Raw genomic sequence first — 22,127 nt, 5'->3', positions numbered from 1 at the left:
TGAGTTTTTTTAGAAAATTCATAGCTTATAGATGGTTTTTCCTTTAATGTTAAGAAAAATTAAAATCTTTACTTACGAATTAAGGAATAATTCCTGATGAATTAAGCTTTACTGGATATTACAATGTATCTGAGTTAAAAATTTTGTTTTTTACATGAAATTTAGACTCATCAAGGAATTTTTAATGATTAAAAGTATGCTTTAGAATATAACTTTGAGAATGAGAGAAATCACCATTTTGCTGACTTAAAAATCAGTTTAAGTACTGCAACTTCAAATGAAAACATTTTCAAATAAACAGAACATTAAGACCCTAAACGTCCATAAAAACAAGTCCACTTTTTACTATGTATTGATGGATTCATGGTCATGGGGTATCATATTTTTCAACCTGGATTACTGCTAAGAAATAGAATATAGTTGCAAATATACTAAATATATCTAAAAACTGTAAAAGCTGGAAACAGATTTTTTAACATGTCAAATGTCTTCTAAATCTACAAACTCAAAACAATGTACTATTGTTCATGATTATTAACCTTTTATCAGAACTGCTTTGAGAGATCTCATTTAAATAAAATCAATTTCAACAATTGATTTATGATCTCAGCATGTCTTTACTAGTGCTTCTCAAATCTAGTCTATAATTTCTTTCTTAAATGGCTTGTAGTTTCTGTCTATCCTTCTGTCCAACAATGGGCTCTGTATTTGGCTATCACTGTGGATTAGTCACCAGGGACTCTAATTGGTTCTCTGTCACCATGAATCCTGACTTGGCACACTGTCCCTTCTCTAAGGTCCTTATTTCTCTATTCTCCATATATATGTTCATTATCAACATTTTCTTTTCTGATTTTGTCGGGAAGAGTTGCTCCTTCACCTTTGTTCCAGACTTCTTAATTTAATCTATTATCCTGAGATTATTTACATCTTTATCTCCTTGAAGGGCAACTAACCCAAAGTAGCACCAAAACCTCATTTGTAATGTTGATGACTAAATAAATGAAGAAAGGTAGCAACAATGGAACGAACATCCATTTTATTTACCAGATTCAGTTTTAAATGCTGTAGTTCTTTTTAATTATAAAAACAAGTACCTATCATGCTTCTGAGCACATGTTGTAACTTGAATGTATGCATATTGAATAAAGTATATTTTCTTAGAATGACAAAAAGGTGCCTTTTAAAGTATTCAAGACAATGTTTCTACAGGTGAGACGAGGCTTTCCACCATTTTTGAGCAAAGGCAATGTTTTCAGAATTATATGATCCCCCAAGATAAGTATTTCACAGTACCTAACTGTACAACTGGTATGTAGATATGTGAATTCACATATACCTTTCTTTGTGTGTGTGTGTGTGTGTAATTAGTTAAAGTCACAATTACTGCTATCTAATGACTCTGTTAATGGTAATTCATGGGATGGAGTGAGTACAGTGACTTATGAACTCAATTCATATGGTTGTAACCCAAGTTGGTCAACTGAACACTCAGGCTCCTCTACACAGCCTTCAAAGTCTCTCTCCTATATACAGGAAGATCTCAGTGTCCTTAGAGAGACACTGGCCCAGGATTTCTCAATTAACCCCACACAGGAAAGTATGTTGTCATGTGCTTTTCAGAACTCTTTCAGAATTAAATCTGTATCTGACACCATCTGGAAACACAAGTGGCTGGTATTCAGGTCATAAGCCTTTGTTCATAAGCTAAAACTAACATTCGGATGGTAACCCAAGTTGTTCGTATGTCAGGCAGGTTGTAACTTGAGGGTCTACTTGTACATATTCTTATTTAAGATTTAGCCAAACAATAGACAAAATAAAGTTAACGATGATCACAAGGGGTCAGATGCACTACTGACTGGGCCAAATCCAGTTTACTCTGTTTTGCAAAAAAGTTTTACTAGAACACATCCATATCTATTCCTTTATACCAGTGATGGCGAACCTTTTAGAGATGAGTGCCCAAACTGCAACTCAAAGCCCACTTATTTATCTCAAAAGTGCCAACACTGCAATTAAACCTGAATAGTGAGGTTTTAATTTAGAAAAAAACCTCATTAACTTTTTTTGTCTTAAAAGAAAAACAACACCTGTGCCATAGGTTCTCCATCACTGCTTTATACTAGGTCTGGTAGCTTCCATGCTACAGTGGCAGAATTGATCAGATTCCACAGAAACTATATGGCCCACATTGCCAGAATTATCTACTATTTGGCCCTTTAAAAACATTTGCCAACCCTTAACATGTGCCTTCTCTTTACTTTTAAGTCATATTTTTCTTAATACTTGTATCTATTATGAAATTAAAAAAACCAAAATTTACTATCCTTCAGTATTTTGTATTTTAAGTGATACTATATTTACATGTGTATATAATTCTGCATAACCCATCTAAGATAAAAATGTGAACTCTACAATATTCTCTCTGAAATTTTGCAAAATTAAGTATACTACACAGTTGTTATCTTAAGAAAATCACCACACAGGGCCGGGGATTTAGCACAGTGGTCCTGCTGCCTGCCTTGCAAGCTCAAGGACCCGAGTTCGATCCCTGGAACCAAAACCAAAACAAAAACAAACAAATAAAAAAGAAAATCACCACAGACATACAGCTGTATATTACATAGTGAACTTACTGTTTAGCGATGACAGTTCTACATCTGGGTAACATACTTGTGGCTAGTCAGATGTTCGGCAGATATTATGGGTATCTAGCAAATAAGAAATTATTTAATGAATGATCCATGCAAGCAAGCCAACAACCAAGAGATGAAAACATCTTAATATTAAAATTTTCAAGAAGAGTGAGAATCAGCTGTGAGGTGATAGTCCCTATCTGGTCAACATAACAGTCAGTTAATATGAATTTAAATGCCAGAATAGCAAGTCATTTTTTAAAATATTTGTGTTAAATACTATTCTATAAATGTTACCAGTTTCTAGGAAGTAAGAGAAGTAAAACTACCAAAAAATCATGCAGAGTAGTAATTGAAAGAAGCCCTTTTTGTTGGCCTACACACACACACATACACACACATACACACACACACACACACACACTCTTCTGTGGTTTCAGTTACTTATTAAGAATACAGAAATCAGAGTAGGAAACATCTTGTCCATTTTGGGGCAACCAAATTTCTACCATTTTCATTCAAATTAGAACATCTTTTTTCCAAATTAAAAATACTAGGTAAGAATTATAGGGAATAATTCAAAAGAACTAGATAAGGGTATAGACTTACTTCAGAATATATTTCTGAATCCAGATGGCACATTATTGTATTTTGAATGGGCAAAATAATCAGAAAACTTGAGAGAAAATTTAATGAGACTGATATAGAAGTTACTTATTTCAATAGTCCCCAAAACCAAGAACTACAAATTTGTAACTCAATTCTTCTCTAAACCCAAATTAATGGCTGCTAGCACAGGAGCAGCAGCCCCATAGATGCAGATCCTCACAGGCCAAAAGAACATGTTCTGTTGCTAGTGATTCATTTCCTGGTTGTGTGAACTTGAGCAAAGCAACTAATTACTCTATGATTACGTTTCTTCTATAAAATGGTACTAATCCCATTTCTGCAAGGTTGATGGGAGAATGACATCATATACATGAAGACATTATTGTTATTTCAATTTAGACATACTAGACTAACTTAACACAATCCATAGTCTGGAGTGCATATTTATATGTCCGTATTTAATTTCCATTTCTCAGCTGACATTTTTTACACAATTTACAGCATTGGCAAATGGCACGGAATGTGCTCCAAGCATAATGAAGCTTCTCATACCATTTTTCCTGCTGCAGCAGGACAGGATGTTGCACCCAACAGTGTAGAAGCATCAAGGATGGGGCTGTCGAAACATACCAAGGACCTTCAACACCAATCGATGCAGATGAAGGGCCAGCTAAAACTTCTGCATGCATGCAGGCTGCATTTTGTGGCATTTCCAGCATTGCTAATGTACCAAAGGCATATACATATGTATGTATATGTAGATATAATATATGTGTGTATATATATATATATATATATATATCCATTTCCTTTCCTTTCTTTGGTTGTAAAATAGTATGAAGACCCAAGATTATGCATGAAATGGTCACAGCACAATGCAAAAAGTAAAGTGTCCCCTACAACCCAGGTGGCCAAAGGCATGTTGAAATTTGCTTTGTTATAGTTCTGCTTACACCAGCAATTCTGTAGTCATACATGATACATACAAGAGAGTTCAGTATCACTGACTGGCACCATAAATGGATTGCATTGAATCCATGAAGATATTTCCGTCAAAGATTACTTACTAACATGCCACATACACACAAACTAGCATTCTTGTAAATAAGTCTGATATGCTAGCATAAATTCAGGGCTAATTTGACAAGCTTCTGAAAAACTGATTCTTTGCCAAGAAATGTTTAAAGTTTGACTAAAACTTTCAAATAAATCCATTTTGGCAGTATACTTTTGAAAGTTTTTAATGGGTATATGAATATTTGAAAGTTCATCAAGAGTACAGTAACATATTAGTAAAAAAATACAAATGTAGATTGGACTCAATTGTTCTTCTCTTCCCAGGAAGCAACATGTAGAATCACATGTGATATTGGTTCTTTTGATACTCACTCAACTTCATTTAACCTTAATCAGTGGGTTATCTGAAATTTGGTTTCCTCTTTTCATATGCTACCAACCCAATTGAACTTTTTTTCATAACAAACATATCTACATATTTAAAACCCCAAATTACTTTATATAAATGAGACTTGGATTCAATCAGTATTTTTTAGAACATATTTTTAAATAGAATCAGAAAATGCTGGTGGAAAGAATGTCAACATTTGAATTGTAAATAATAATTTTACTTTAAATAGTTGTTGTGTATCACAAATTTTAAATTTCTTAAATAGTTCCTTTTATTTAAAAGTATCCTGCATAACTCTTACTCTGTAAACTTGTATGGAATGCACAGTGAATCTCTATTTACAATACTTTATTTCTTTTTTCTTCATAAATGGCCAACTTTTATGCACGGTAATTATAGAAATAAGAGCACTTAGCATTCTTTTTATGTTTTTCATTTTTTTCTGAGAATCAAAGCTTAGAAATATTGCACATGAATTTAATTTTGAATATGCAACATGCTTATCAAAGAAACCAAATAATGATTTTATAACAAACTCTTATTTACAAGAGTGGTCATTTGTGGCATATGTAATACATTTAAATATTTTCCTTTTTTATTACGAATTTAGGGGCCCAGGGATTTAGCTCAGTGGTGCCACTGCATGCCTCACAAGCGCAAGGTCCCAAGTTCCATCCCCGGTATCAAAAAAAAAAAAAGAATTTAGGTAAGAATTTAAAGAACTGTATACACCAAATACTTTTAATAAAAATCTTAAGATTACCTCTATTTTTGACTCATCAATATACCTGCACAACTGGTTGAGACCAAATGAGAATTGCTTGTGTAAATATCATTTTAGTAGCTTCAGAAATGGAGCCGCAACAAATTTGGAGCACTTACAAATGGCATAAAAGCATTCTGCTGCTCATCATAGAAAGAATGTGTAGGCCAACAAGAGGTATCTTTGAAACCCCATGCTCATTACAGTACCCTCTACAGCCCTCATAAACACGTGATTCCCACTGAGTTCAATGGGAAATCTATATGCATAAAGGCTGTTGGATTGAGCCCTATTAGAGTTGTTTTTTAAGAAACAAAGCTGTAAATTAGCAAACCTGGTTGGCTGTGGCTGTTGCAGCGAAGGGAACACTTGTGGCAGATGTTGTTGCTGCGGACACAGTGGCTGGCGTAGCACCGTGCACCATGGGAACTTTCGGAGGGAAAATCATATAAGCAAACATACAGAAGAGTGTAGCAATATGGAAACCATGGCAACATGGAAGAAATCATTGGGCATGGTATTTATCATAGCAATAAGCCATGTGACAGGACATCATCACCAGCGAGTGACATGCAATCACAGCGCAAAGCAGGACAACATTCCAAGGACAGAAGAGAAGGGGGATGAAAGAGAAAAAAAGGGGGGAAAAAAGCTTGTTACCATCAAATCAAGAAAATTGACACAAACAGGCTTAATTTGCTAAGTTAAAAACGAGAATTTTATATAGTGTTCATAGACATTCAAAATCTAAATAAAAATACAGATATTTACTTGATATATACAATTATCTGTCTGAGTAAAAAGTATTTTTACTATTTACTATTATAAAATACAGTTTATTACTTTTATAATGTAGATTTTTGTTTTACACACCAGAACTCATAGTCCAATCAAAATCCACCAAAGGTGACTAAAGGAAACTGTTGTGTGTAAAGAAAACATTTGTGTGAGTCCTTGTCAATTAAATAGAAAATGGCATTTAATTGACAGGTGTTAGTAAAAGGAAAATGGATTTGGCCAATAGATAAAAGTTAAACTTAGCAGTGGATTTTGAGGGGCTGTGAGGTGCACCATAGGTTTAAGATAATCAAGAAACAAAGCTGGCACCTACCAACACTTGTAGCGGGTGTCATGCACAATATTGAGCCTGCCCATCATGCATTGCAACAGGAAGGTGGATTTGAAAAGGGAAAAGAATTAAAACATCCCATCACACGTGTAATTAGGAAATTCATTTGAACAAAGAAGAAAAATTGTTATTATGGGAACAGTGGCATGTAACTGTCAGCACAATCAAATCATACAATAGCACAGTGATCAATTAGAACTAGTCTCAAGTGAAGAATAAAAGCCAGTTTAACTGTGTGCTGGTACACTTTGTTTCTATTCATTGTTGCCTATAGAAAAAGCATTTTGGAAAAGATTTAAATCTGTTTAATTCTTTAAAAAATAATATTATAATTTATTTTGTTTTAATATGGTTACTAGCCATCTAGCTGCTCTGCTATTTCTGATTTTGACACATGAATGTATTAATATTTTCTTTAGATAGAACACGTTTAAATAATTAAGGATATCATTTATTACTGAAACACTAAATAATCCATTGCACAACACTGAATGATGTTATGAAACCAAAACATTCATTTTAATTTCCTTGGTTTTATTTCTCTGTTCCTTGTAGGAGTAACCATACAGACACGAAGTGGGTTGTGATCATCCACACGGGAATTTTATTGGAGAGATACTGAGTAATAAATTATGCATAAAAAGAAAGTAAAATTTTGTCCCAGTTTGAAATCAAAATGTAGGGAAAGTATTATAAGTCAGAATACAACTTCTTTGGCGTCTCAAATTGGCTTACTTGATAGGTATTTGAGAAAACACGCTAGTTTTCATTGGCCTCAAGACTTTTCACAGTAGCAAATGTTTTACAAAATTTCACATGCAAGAAATTACTAATTAGACTCAGTAAAAACTGTGAGTGGGACATAACGAAGATGCACATGTCACATATAGGGTATTAGCACCAATGTTCAAAACAGTTTGACCATGATAAGTAAAAATAAGTGTTACAAATATAGCTCCTATTCTGACACATAAATATTGAAAATCTATTTTAATTTTACGAAGTTCAGGGCACTTTCCCATAAGGAGAACTACTGGTTTTTTTCTAAGAGATTATTTTAGACTTTTTAAGTTTTAAAATATCAAATGACTTTGTATTTCTATCTAAATCTTGGCACATCCTGTTTAAATACTAGCAGCTTCTGGGATGAACATTTGTTAGGAAAATATCTGCCAACCGAATCTTGTCAGATATGGCCTTACAAAACAAAGCTGCCATTGAGAAACTTAACTGAAACATAGATTACTTAACTGATTAATTAATTGCATGCTGTCACAGCTGCAATTAGTCTGTAATCACAATTTAGACTGCAGGCACAATGATCAGTGATTAAACTCAGTAATGGATCTAGGGAAGCATCCTTTCAGGAAGAGTAATATTATATTGACAGGCATTATTTAAGACAACTGAATATCTCTGTAATTTGGTACTACAGCTGAGTAAGAGACTTATAAAAGACAACAGAAACAAACCGGTAATTACAAAGAAATTAATTTGAGACAGTAGAGAAAGGAAAATTTAATACTGGGTCTAGGTTTTGTGAAACCCTTATCCTCTAATGGTAGGGGCAGAAGGACTGGGAAATTACAAAAGAAAAGTTGAAAAGATGGAATGAAAAAGAATAACATGATATTTGAAGGATATTAAAGTTAGTTTAAATATTGAACAGGTTATAGGTTTGAAATTTATAATTATTATACTGCAATTTGCCTACTGTATTTCATTCCATGCATAATGAAGCCTGCACATGCTGGAAATGAATAAACCTTATACCATCACTCTAAAACCCTAAACCTTTTATGACATGAGTTTTATTTTGACTTATCTTCCTCATTATCATTATAACCAATGCACACAGTTCTGAGAGGGATTTGCAGCAAATAAACATAAGGCAGCAATGAAAATACTAGCTGGGGTGCAATAACTCACAAATATGAAGACAAAATGCTGTAGGACCCACTTACCAAAATCAAAAATCACTTTTGAAATGACCAAAATATCCTTCTTTACTTAAATGGTTTGATTTACTAACAATGATGCACGAATAGCCAAATTAAATATTTTCTTCAATTTTTAGCACAAAGCAAAATTTAAGTGGATGTATTTGTCAATTTTCAATTTTGCTTACAAAGATAAATGCTTAGCTGAATGGTGTATTTCTGTGGAATGTGTTATTTTAATTACATGACTTTTTAAATTAAAATTTTAATTGATATTTGTGAAGAAGTAGGGTAAACAACAGGATGGAAATTTGCAAATTAAATATATGCATAGTTAAAATTACTTCAAGAACAGAAACAAGTAGAAGAGAAAAAAAGCATTATAATAGAGGTTTAGTTGGAAGTTAGAATTTCCATGTGATAATTTAAGACAACTTAGGTTTATTGTAAGAGGAATAAAGCTAGTTTAGGTCTTTAAAAATAATGTATTATCTTTTAGGACTAAAATTTCACAATGAATTGAATTATCAAAATTGATATCCAAACAAGTAGCATTTCCTTTCTATTAATTAATTACTTCATTCTGACAGTGAGATTAGAATATAGAACTGGGATTAATTTAAATTTATGGGGGAAAACATAAATAAAATGATATTTCTGATATACTCTACAGTAGTGAAATTCATATCTACAATATAAGTAGGCCCTAGATTATGTATATTCTGTACAAATAATCAGTACTGAAGAGTGGTGGTAAAAATAAAGAAGTAGTATACTCCAAAGATGGGGGGAAAAATTTAATGTGAACTTAATGTAACATTTACCTTTAAATAAGATGGAAAGTATAAAATCTCAGGCATGGCATTAGGTGATCAGTAAGGGTTAGTGTCATTCTCCCAAATTCTTTCAATTTTTTTCATTATTTGTGTGTTTGTTTTTGTGGTTCTAGGGATTGAACCTTGGCCCTTCCCACTGAGCTACATCCTCAGTCTATTTTTTGAGACAGGGCCCCATTAAGTTGCTATACTGCCCAAGCTGGCCTTGAATTTGTGATCCTTCTGTCTTGCCTCCCAGGGTGCTGATTTTAAATGTGTACCGAGATCATATCTTTTTTAGATACTTACATAATATGCTTACAGATATCAAAAGACTAATCCAAGTCCTCCAACCTAAATTCAATTTCTACTGAATCATACAAACCATTTAACTTGACTAATCTCTGTACCTCAGTGGACCCCAAATGACTCACAGGAAAAGTGAGAATATTAACCCAAACTTTTGACATTGTAGTAAGAAAAAAAAAAAGACAGCAAAGAAGATGTCAAGTACCCAGTACAGCATGACACAGGACAGCTACTCAATAAAAAGTAACTTTTGAGCAAAATATGTGAAACAATTAGGCCCATGGCAGTAGAAAATTTTGGGGCTTGGCACCTCAAAGTATGTATGCTGGGTATAAGATTCACATTTAGATATTTTTAAAAATTGAGTTAGATAAACAAAGTATTTCTGAATACTAGATTTTCCCCTAGAGCTATGAGATTATAATTTCTCCTGTAAATATGGATACACTGTGTGACATGCAATCAAAATTTATTGACTGAATGAATAAGAAGATGGGTAGATGAAAAGAGGGAAGGACAGAAGAGAGGAAAGGATGAAGGGAAGGAAAGAGGAAGCTAAGGACAGAATGATGGAAGATGGATGGATGGATGGATGGATAATGGTCAGATGATTAGATGCATCAGAAACCCAATTCTGTTCTTTAAAAGTTACTGTACATTGCTATCTTTCTTAGCTTGCTGGCTGGCTTGACACAGAACCCTGATCTTCTGACAGCAACCCACCCCCTGTACGCATAGTCACCTATTCTAAGGATTTAGTCAACTATGCTTCACTGTAATGTGAATTAAGTAGACCTACATATCTCTGTCATTCTTTTTGAAAAAACATACTACAGAATTGTAAATTGTGAGCTGCAAAATACAAATTACTTCCATTTTCTACCTAGTCCCAATAAGGTCCTCAGAGTATACCTTCCCAATTGTTAAAAGGTCAGGATGTTTTTGTTACATGATTCTTCTATCTTATTGGTGCATAGGATAATCTAGATTTTGGAAAATGAACTTGATTGCTCCCAGGTATTCACAAGATTGCATGTGAATCCATGGTAGAACTGACTTACTTTTTAGTTTTCAAAGGCTGTTTTTTTAAAAAGTGGCAACATTTTAAAAATTGGGGGGATTTCACATATAAACACTCTAATGCCCAGTATATTCTGGAGCAGCAGTGTGTAGCAAGGCTTCCATGGCAGATTGTGTCCAGCTCACCCTAGGAGGCACAGATACAGTTACATTGCTTCAATACACTGTGATGTTAATGGAGAGACAGGGGTCTGTGCTATACCAGGAATTATCTGGCAGCAGATATGCCTCTGAGACAACAAAAGGTTAAGTCTGCACACCGACCATTCCCCTGGGCATGAGCCTGTGCTTCTCAATACCTCTCAGGCTCAGAGGCTGACTCCCAATTTTGTTCTTGCTTCACTTGTTTATGCTACTGCCTGCGCCCTGAGGTGGGCATTCCCAGCACTTCAGGCTTTCCTGACAAAGTTGTTTGGCAGAAATAAAGGTAGGCTATTTTAAACTTTTGATGTCATGAGGGCATTTTTTTATGTGTGCACATAGGCACATGTATAATAAAGAAATATATTTTTGAAGAAGTATGAAGGCAATATCTAATTCTGGTTATGTGACTAATAAGTCAACCTGCAGCTTTAGCTGTTTAAAAGAGGGAGACAGATAAATATTATTTTACATTACTACTATAATAGTTTAATATCATATTAATTATAAGTATCAAGAACAGGATATCTGATGTAAAATGTGTCATAAAAGAAAAAAATTATATTCAGAATTTCAGCATATTTCAAGATATTATAGTATATTTTATTTAAATTAGCAATGCTTAACTTTCAAGAACAAAGGAACAATTGATTCTGCTTTACGAATATACTTACTCTCAACCTTGACCATTACTTAGCTTCTTTTTTCCATCTATGGACTTAAAACTTTTAAGAAGATACACTACTGTCAAAAATAAGGTTCATGCATGGTATTCAACTGATGATTATACTTATTTGGAGAAGAATATGGTCATCTGACTACTGGAGAAACTAATGTAAAATCCATTTGGTAAGACAAATTATTTCAAAATTCCTTAATATTTTTGCAGAAGATGGGTTTGTTTTTATTTTTAGATCTTAAATAGGGAAACTGTCAGTTTTATTCAATTAAATAGATTGACAAAAATAATTTTAAAAAATTTCTCCGAAGAGATTATGATAATTACCTACAATGTCTTTAAACTCTGTCTAGTGGTCTGAGGACATAAACTTGATGGCTTGTTCATGGAAACAGTAAAAATCTAGGGACACGGCAACTTATAAAAATGAAAAAGATGAATTTTTGGAAGTTTCTGAAAAACTATATTGAAAGAGTTCCAGAATTTTTCCCTCAGAAAGCAATGAATCCACTACATACTAAAATTAGTTAATTTTTATTCTAATACAGATAAAACACCACTTGACAGATGCTATTTTACAAGTATAAATGTCATTTTATACTACAAGCATGAACTATTTTAGTAGAATATCCTAGTTAATTCATTGTTGCTACATATTTAAATACATACAGATGGCCAGTTTTCAAAGATGCACTGTAAAAAAAAAAGTTGTGCCTATCAGTAAAAACTAGAATAGAGTTTATTCCTTTGTTCATGAATCAAAAGTACATTGTCACATTCTCTCATGGTATTATGAAACTAACATGGTAAAAATACTCAATCGAGTTTTTATAAGGGGCTGGATCCTTGATATGCACAACTAATCATTAATTCACTAATAAAATTAATTTATTCAATCTCTAAACTCATACTATTTTAAAATGAAAGCTAAGGGGTAAAAATGAAAATGAGATTAGAGTGTCTGGCTAGCTAAATTACAGACTATAAGGAGTTTAATATTTTTTTCTGAAATTCAGTGTATGTCAAAGCAGTAAATTTCCAGGTATCTAAATGAATTGTTAGTCTATGTTTTTAATTTTTAAATCCATGTGAATAATTCTAGAATATGTATAAGTGATCAAGTTGAAAATAAATTGTAACCACAAATGCAAAATTCAAATATAAATGTAAACATCATTATTTCAATATTAAATTAGGAACAATGATAATTTTAAGCAAGTAAATCATTATTATTAAGAAGAGCATATTTTAAGAGCTCTAGAAGATACAGTTAGTTTTTTATTTTCCACTTGGAAACCAAAGAGGCTGAAAACTAATCAAAACTGAAAGGGTCATTTCATACAAGTCAAATGAACTCTTATAGAATCATGAAGGCAAAGGGGTCTTACAGCAAGAAAGTATCATAAAATAGCTTGACAGACATATAACAGTGTTGAAGAAAGAGAGGAAAAGAGAACTATATTTCAATTCCAAATTACAAACACAAATAAATACATAAAACACCACTGATATTTAATCTATATTTCTTTAAGCTAAAATTCCTAGTTTTAAAGAAAAATCATATGAGATACTTCAGATAAATTTCCAGTGTTGACCACCTTACCTTACCCCTTATCTATGATTTAAAGCAATCCTAGGGTGTGATTTATCTGCTCTACCAGTAGACTTCTACCTTGATCATCAGATTCCTTTATTAATAAACCCAACCCCTTACCTGGTGGGAGAAATGCTGTATGCTGTTGTAACTGCATGTTGGCTAGAGCCTGTTGGTACTGGAAAATACCAGTGTTAAAGACTGCAGTGGCACCGTTGGTTTTTTCAAGAGCAGGCCTCTTTGGTAATGGGGGAAGTACAGCTTGAGGAATTCCCTGTTTAGTGAATGAGTATAAAAAACAAATACCAGTAAAAAGAAAAAAAAAAAAAAAGAAAAAAGAAAAATCAGTTGAAGGCTAAAATTGTTAGGAAGCATGAGCAAGCAAGCAGCAGAGCACTTAACTAACCAAGGGGAAAAAAATCCAATAAACAAAAAATTAAAGGAAAAATAAAAAAGCAAGATAAAAGCTTAAAGGAAGCATTATTTCTGTCCACAATAAAACCCCTCTGAACAAGAGCATGTGTTATCACGTGTTAAGGTGTTTAACATCCCATAATGCTTCAGGCTTTCTATGAGAAGCCACTGATTTGGGGAAAGAAGAAAAGCTGCACTGCGAGCTCCATGAGGATCGACAAGTATAAGCAATGTTAATAGTTAACTGTACAAAGTGACCAAAACCAGTAACATAAAAACCTACACCATTCTGCTCCTCCCCACAACCAGATCTACCTACACATGCAAATGTCCCAGAGCATGCAACTTTTTTTCTTAAATTCTGAACTAGAATTACTATAAAGTAAATAATTCTATTACTAAAGCCATGCTAACCAAACAAGTACATAAAATATACAGTCAAAAATACACTTTAATGTCCTCCAAGTATTTCTTTTTTTACAATGTAGTTAAACTGAATGTGGGCTGCTTGGTTTTCAGTCTTGCATTGTATGACATCCATCTATGTACGTATATTAGTCTTTCCACTAATTTTGTCAGGAAACCACACTCAGTTTTTCATTGTACTTTAGAACTTTATAACAGAAAAAGGAATATATATATTTAAGTTGATAAAAAAAAGAACTTGTATCTACAATAAAGCTACATGCCAAGCTAAAAGGTGAAAGGTCATAGTACCAGGTCAAAGGTTGCCTCGAGGGGTCGCTTCAGTGATTTGACAGCCGACTGAGTCTTAATTAGCAGGCAGCGAGCACATGATGGCAATGGGCCAGTGGGGTTCAAGCGCATTAACATAAACAGCAAGCAGAGGTGCATCATGGGGGCAGCAGTGCATTTTTGGGTAGGTGAGAAAAAACAAATAAAAAAACAAATCATCGGAATGCCATATACAACGAATAACAAGACTAAGCATGCACAATAAAGGCACTACTGAGTTGTTATTGGGAGGATAACTCCTCTTTGTAGTTAATTACAAACAAGATACCCTAACAGAAAAAAAAAGTGAAAGGAAAAGGAGAGAGTCTGCCTTCTGTATTTTTGCTCAAGTATCCATAAACAAACACAGAAAAGACCTCTCTCATGATTCACTGTGCTGTGAAATACCACACAGTGGTTTTTTATGAATATTTTAGAGATTAATTCATATATTTATGTAAAAAAGGACAACATTAAAACAGCTAAGCAAAGAACAAGAATGGACTCATTCAACTCAGCTATTAGATTACATTAAAATTTACTTTAAACATGTAGTTTAGTGTCTGCTCTAAATGATCCAAATTCTATCTCCTTGAGTACTGCTGTCTTTCTTTTTTCTAGATAATGGCATAGTCAGGCTTCTGCAGTTATATAATTAGGTTTATGCCACAATATTATTTGAGGCAATCTAGACAGCATACTATCCAAAATCCTGTAGCTAATTCTAAAAACAATGTTGTTGAAGTAATTCTCCTAAATAGTTCCAGATTGTGTTATGGTTAAAAGCAGAATATATGTAAAGAAGAGCCTTGATGTGCAAAAGAACACACCATAGGAACACAATGGCTGATTAGATGGCACGCAAAAAATAAAAAGACCAAGAATGGCAGTATTGTTAAATTGAAAAGAAGGAGACAGGTGGTTCTTTACAAAGCAGAAATTTCAGAAACCCTACATCCAGAGTAAGACAGAGTGTTAAGAGTTAGGCCAAGAGTAGAAGCAATCTGAACCATTTGAGGAGTTACCCTCACTTCTGTGAATGGTAACTTCTTTACGTATTTTCTGGGATACCTGAACAAACATATCTCCAGCAAAGAAAATTTTTTAAAAGGTTAATAAATGAAGAGCCTGTAGTCAGATATAGTTGTTCACTTTGCTTTTCTGACTGCTAACAAGAAGAGAGCTGACATCTGTACTCACCATGGCAGCTGCAGTGGCTGCAGCCTGGGCTGCTGCAGCTTGGTTGACCTGGTATTGAGCAGCCTTGATCTTGGCTTGCAGATGTGCAGGCGGATGAAAGTATTTGCACTTTTCCCGAGAGCATCTTCCCTTGATGTAATCCATACAGACGGTGACTGTGTTGTCATTGGTGTCAATCATTGTGCTGTCAGCAGGATGAGCAAACCGACAATCATTTTCTCCTCTGTTGCAATTGCCACGTTGGTACTCTCGACATACCTATGAAGCCATTAAGTGCATGGGGTTTAGTCAACATGAATAAGTACTACCTTTCTGAAGACTGTAACTTAACATTCAAAATGCTGATAGGCATAGGTGAAGGAGAAAAGATCACTGCAAACAATGCAACAAAATAACTTCAGGAATGCTTAATTTAGTATACAAATTGTAACCGCATTCCATTAAAATGCCCTTGAAAAAGCAAATGTATTTGTGATTAATTATAAGACAGATCCAAAACTATGTTGATACACATTAATTACCAATGGAAAAGAGTAACTTTACAGTGAAGAAATCTGGCATGCACACTAACCAAGTGAACAAAGTCAACATTATTGTAGTAAGACATGAGCTCATCCTACATCCACTAATATGGCAGTGAAATGGACACATGATATTTATATTTTTTGCTTAAAATTCATCACAAGGAGATCGTAGACAAATTGTATGGAAGGATATTTTACAAAGAAAATGATGAGTAATCTTCCAAAGTGTTAAGTCATAAAACAATGAAAAACTAAGACACTATCACATGCTGAACAATCTTGGAGTCAGGGAAGGATGTTGATAGGATAGCTGATAACTTCTGATTAAGGTCTATGGCTTGGTTAATAGCAGTATAACAATGCTGAGTTTCTGGTTTTATAGATGATACTATATATTTAAATAAGATGTTAATATTTAGTTCAGTGGAAAAGTAAGTAAAAACTTTTGCTTTTATCTTTGCAACTTTTGTGTGAGTATAATATTATTTCCAAGTGAATAGTATTAAAAAATCAAATTTAATAGCTTTTTATTAAAATGTCACCTGGAGTTATTTTTTATCATTACAGTCATATAACAGCTACACAAAGCAATGGAAAAAAGATTAGTTTGTGTTGATGTCTGCTTGATTTTTGTCTGTTAATTTCGCTACTAGGAACCTAGAGAAAAGGTGGAAATAGATTGTTTGCCATTCATTTGCTTGATTTTGACTGAGTATGAACAATTCCAAGTCTTCATATGGTATAGTTTGACCATCTCACCACAAGAGGGCCACCTAAAACACAGAATGTCCTTTTCAATTTTAGTTCATGCACTCCAAATTTCCAAAAGCTTTTAACACATGTTTAAAGGGAATATTTCTATGTTTTAAAGATCTTTTCACAAACTGAACAAATGCAGACAATGAGCACTTTATTTTGTAGTTGTTTGGTTTTGTTTTATTTTTGGGGTACTGGGGATCAAACTCAGGATCTCATGCCTCGTGCCTCATGACAGGCACAGCGCCACTGAGCTAAATCCTGGGCCCACAATTTTGCAGTTAAATAACAAAGAGAAATTGTAATCTTGCTATGATTTTAAAAGTAAATATTTTCTTAGATTTGTATAAATAAAATGCACTTAAATTCATTATTTTGCCTCCATTATATTTATATCCTATTATTAAGAAAAGTGTTCCTTAAGGGCACTTTATAATTTGTACTGTGCTGCATCATAAAATGAACATTACAAATGACATCTTGCAGTGTTTAGAAATACTAAGTTTGCTAAAGCTTTGTATTTCACATGCACAGCAGGAGGTCAACTTCATTCATCACCTGATTCAATGTCTTTAATCTTTAAAAATTTATTAAATAACTACCATGTGCCAGAGACACTCTGAGAAAAACTAAGATACAAAGATAAATTAGGAAGTTATAAAAGACTATTTTTATGACTATATTTATGTTATTTAACAGAAAAAAAGAAGGCATAACCAGGAGTTATTTTAAAAGCAAAAGCTGTTTTCCAGAACAATTATCCTCCTCTCTGGCTGGACAACAGAATCAGTGAAGAAGCATTCTAAAGCACACTTTACTAGTGCCAAACCAAATCTAGGAGGCTGTTCATCAGGGCCAGGAAGACCGACACACCTAAATTAACAGGGGAATAAATACTTTATGTACATGTAAGTGGAATTTATGCTAGATCTATACCACAGCATAAACAAAGACATTATTTTTCTGTTTAGGCAAATCTATGTCAATACTGCCACATCCAATAAGAAACTTGGACATACCTGTGACATGTCACTTCAGCTATTAGCTCAATGCAATCCCTAATTTCCTGAAATTGCTCAGAAAAGAACTGGCAGCAGAGAAGCTATTACTGTACTTTACAATTTAACTTACTCTTTGCCACATTGACAAAAAGAAGATCTAAAGTCACTCTATCTGTCTGTGATCTCTGTATGTTGAGGGTTGACTTACTACAATTTCATAATTCTTACTCTTTTGTGGAATACATTTAGGAAGCATTCTAAAAATATTTAATCATAGTTGATAAATAGGAATTAAAGTGTGTCCTAAAACCAGCTTTTTCCTGAGGTTTCAGAGTCAACTGATAAGCATTTTTTACTTTTTCACTGTTTTAGCCCTTGAAAAAATAAAATAAAAATAGAAAATATGTTGTGATATTTTGAGTGGTGATAGCCACAAACCAGAAAAATGTTTGCCAAGAACCAGATGTGCATCTGGATTATTGAATAACTCTCTGAGTGAAACAAATTTTCCAGAATTTCAAAGACAAAATTTCCCTCAATAGGCACCATCAATAAAAGGGGATCTATCCCTTGACTGCTAAATATGATTTGGTATGCTTTTTTGTTTTCTGAGAAACTAAAGGAAACATAGACTACACTGATTTCCAAAAGAAATCTTTTAGCTGTAGTAGTATATTAGCAAATTATAACTGACACAAAATTTCAACAAATTTAATCTCACAATTCAAATCAGAATAAACTGTAAATTTGTCATACAGACTATGGAACACAAATGATAAAATTAAATCTAATAGATTAAATCTAAAGATGTTTTATCTATTTAGATATAAAGTATTATCTAAAGATATACTAAAGATATCTAAAGATAATATTTTGTATCTAAATAGATAAAATTAAATCTAATAGATCCTAACAATATTTATATTCTTTCTCAAACAAACCAATCTTCTGCACACACACATTTTTAGATAGTTGCAATTACAGTATAGCTACTAACTTGATCTTTTTTGGTCAACAATGCAGCATAAGCATTTTCTCATTTTGCAAAACAATATTCAGAATAACACCTTTTTCAGTATTGCTAATAATTTTGTTTCTTTTTCCCCAATGTTTTATTTTTTATTAGAACATGTTTATAATACATAAGGATTACATTCTTCATCTGGACTGGTACATTTATATAACACATCTTAATTTTTTTATAAGCATTTTCTCAGTTTGCTAAACATTATCCAACATGACTACTGCTGATGGTTGTTTGAATTTCATCAAACTATGTATAATACAGGTAACCCTCTCAGAGTATACCTAGATTGCATTGCAGAGAATATATTCCTGAATGCAGGCATTTTTTTAGCATTTCCTAAAGATGAATATTCAAAAAATATCACTAGTGGGTCAAAATGTAAAAACACTTTCTACAGTTTAAGAAGTGATTTTCAAACCTAACTTAAAACAATCATCTATATTTAGCTAAACACAACACGTGACTCAGTCAAAAAGAATGCTGGGTCTTTTACTTCATAATATTAGGGCAAAATTTGTTTTTTAAATCAGGTAAGTTTATAACCTTTAATGAAAAATAGGTAAGAGGTTGCTTTTAGGAAAAAATCTGCATTTCAATGAATATATTCACAGAGAACATTTAGGGTCTAAGTTATAAACACTACACCCAGAAAAATATATACAGGATAATCATACACTTTAAATAGTTCATAGAAAAATAATCATAACAACTTCCCAAAGAAATCTGAACTCCTGCCAAATAAATCTTCTTTTGTGAAATAAACAGCAGATACAGTAGAAAGAAGATACATCTGAGGTAAGAAAGTGTAGGTTCCAGTTTCCCTTACTAAGTTTGGAATCTTCTAAATGAAAACTCCAGTAACACCAACTTTAAAATGTCATGAATACTGCATAAGATGATGGATAGCTTATCACACATTATACAAATCTGCTTCCAATACAGTTCCTTATTCATTTTCTTAAACACAAGAAAAAAAATTTCAAAATAGTCAAAATAATATAAGAGGTTTTGTAACTAATAGTAAATTCTGCAAGTTAGGCATTGGGATTCTAAGGAAATTAATGTCAGTGTTTGAATTAATTCAAAATTGGAATCATTTGCCTCTTTTTTTCAGAGATCTTTTTGAACTAGTATGTGTTATGTTCACCATATTTGTGTAATTATCTCAGCCATCTTTGGAAAATAACATCAAAAAGTAGGAACAGTGATTAAATTGTAACAAGGTACAGGGACTCAGTTTATTCTAATATTTTGAATAATCAGTTGAAAATAAAATGATCAATATTAGGAAATAAAAGATATACGCACATATGTTGTTCAACAATAACCACTAAGGCTTCTTCTATTAAGCTCAAGTTAATACATTAAATAGTACATAAAAGTACTAAAAGCAGTACAAGATAATCAATGATTTTATTAAAGTGCCCACAAAATTTCTAATAATGTTTGTACCCTAATGCAAATAAAATATATTTTCCATTTAAAAAGGATAAAAATCTCCATATTTTAATATTCTTGTGATTAGGGGAAACTATCATATTCAATTTATGACACAATTAAATTCTTGAGTTAATCTAATGATGTGATTTCTAGTTTCAGATGGTTATCCAATAATAGAACAACCTTGATCCATTTTCCGTTTCTTAAAAAATAAAAAGATACCTACATCTCCCTCATAGGATTCCTACAGAGATAAAACTGGAGTTTTCTTTGAATTCTACAAAGTTGATCCCTTCATTTAGGCCAGAGAACACAAGCATACCTCCAAATACTATTATTCATATCTTTATACATATTATATATATTTTAGGTCTATTGTATAAGAATGCCATTGGACCTCCTATAAAAAATCAAATTATATATATAGGAATAAAATATATAGGAATGTGTAACAAAATAATTAGTAAATCTACTTCACTTCTATGAGTGAGGGTATGTACAAGAGAGCAGGGAAATGGATATAATTTAAAAATAAGCTCATCAATATGCCAAAATGATCAACTGTAGAGTTACTTTTATTAGACTTTCTAAGTAACCACAAATTAAGGGATTTTTTTTTTGCTTTAATTTAGATGAAGAAATTAGTGACAGATCAGCAGCACAATGAGTGGGCAAGTCAAGAATAGCAATTACTTTACATTAAACCATTTATAAGTCTATAATCTCCAAAACAAAACTCAAACTAATCTGAGAGATGGATAATTTACAGAGACACTGTACATTTGATGTTTTAAGTGGGGTTGTCATTATATATTTTTCATGTCATTCTAAAGCTTACCACAGATTTTTAAAGTAAACTACCTAGACTTCTGTGCCCAACACTGTCAAGATTTCTTCTTAATTTTCTAGAGAAATTCAAGTATTACAGAAATAGTAGCATTACACTACAGAAATACAATAAATAGTCCTATCAATAAGTGTTTCCTATATTATTAAATCATCTGCTTTCCTAGTTTTTTGGAATAGAAATTCTTTTACATAAAACCATACTAAATCCACTAAAACCATAAAACTGCTCACCTAGTCATGCTTTTTATAGTGATTCAGCTTGAAAATATATAGTAATGCACTTTTTGTGCAATTCACAGGTATTGTATTAATTTCTGCCTATATGCAAAAGGTAGACTTGTCTGTGTCAATAAATAATGTTGTAGACTGAATTAGAAACCTGTGTCATGATTTAGCTCAGTAGAATAACACAGCACAAGGATAATTTATTTTAAAACAAGAGAATTCTAACTAAAAATATCAGAAACCAAGTAGTTTACTCATATTACCTGGAACTTTTATTCAATATGCTTTTCTCATGTAGACTATTGATATAAAAATGATACAGCTAACCAAAAAGCAAACTAACATCTTCATAAGCATCTGAAATATGTAGTCACTGATGTTTGGGTGATTATGGCTATGTGATATAAATTATTTTAACAAATCATCATTTTTACCTAAAATATTTCATTGTGCTGTCATAGTGTCACAGAAATTTAGCCATATGTAGACTGTTACATGCATTGGAGGAGGCAAATTTTCAATTCAGAGTCGTAAGTAACTATATATGAAGTAAATGATGAAAAGTTGAGGTTTAAATTAGTGCTAGCATCTTCCAGAGCTAATGTTTTAGAGACTACTTGAATTTATAGAATACAGTAAGGTATTCCAAGATCACAAAAATGGTATTATAAGCCACAATTCAGTGACATGGTTAATATTATTGTCAACTTATTTGGCTTGAGAAAGTAAAGTGTATTTCTGGGTGTGTCGGGGTGGGTCAGTGAAGCATGCACTTTGGGACTATATCTAGTGCCTAGGCCCTTAGTCTCTGGTGCTCTTCCTCTATGCTCTATTTTCTGGCCACCATGAA

The 22,127-nt window shown here is 32.8% G+C and overlaps 1 protein-coding gene across 25 annotated transcripts in view; it reads right to left on the bottom strand.

Annotated features, from left to right (window-relative positions):
* Positions 1 to 22,127, bottom strand: part of Mbnl1 (muscleblind like splicing regulator 1) — a 198,643-nt gene that overhangs the window by 3,818 nt on the left and 172,698 nt on the right. For 15 of the 25 annotated variants that reach the window (XM_087186370.1, XM_087186381.1, XM_087186371.1 and 12 more), the window contains 6 exons: positions 15,456 to 15,713; positions 14,238 to 14,291; positions 13,227 to 13,380; positions 6,531 to 6,566; positions 5,754 to 5,848; positions 2,640 to 2,714 (listed from right to left, as the gene is read on the bottom strand). In XM_087186370.1, the coding sequence (XP_087042496.1) occupies positions 2,658 to 2,714; positions 5,754 to 5,848; positions 6,531 to 6,566; positions 13,227 to 13,380; positions 14,238 to 14,291; positions 15,456 to 15,713 (654 nt within the window). In that variant the 3' untranslated portion in view covers positions 2,640 to 2,657. The remainder of the gene's footprint in view (positions 1 to 2,639; positions 2,715 to 5,753; positions 5,849 to 6,530; positions 6,567 to 13,226; positions 13,381 to 14,237; positions 14,292 to 15,455; positions 15,714 to 22,127) is intronic. The other 10 variants (XM_004834472.4, XM_087186383.1, XM_087186384.1 and 7 more) reach the window with 5 other exon arrangements.

This window comes from Heterocephalus glaber, unplaced genomic scaffold (assembly GCF_053883595.1).
Source record: "Heterocephalus glaber isolate CG9 unplaced genomic scaffold, H.glaber_assembly_v1.0 deba00001504, whole genome shotgun sequence".
In the NCBI taxonomy this organism is placed as follows: Eukaryota; Metazoa; Chordata; class Mammalia; order Rodentia; family Bathyergidae; genus Heterocephalus; species Heterocephalus glaber.
The sequence above is the reverse complement of the archived record's forward strand: the minus strand, read 5'-3'. Positions and strand labels throughout refer to the sequence as shown.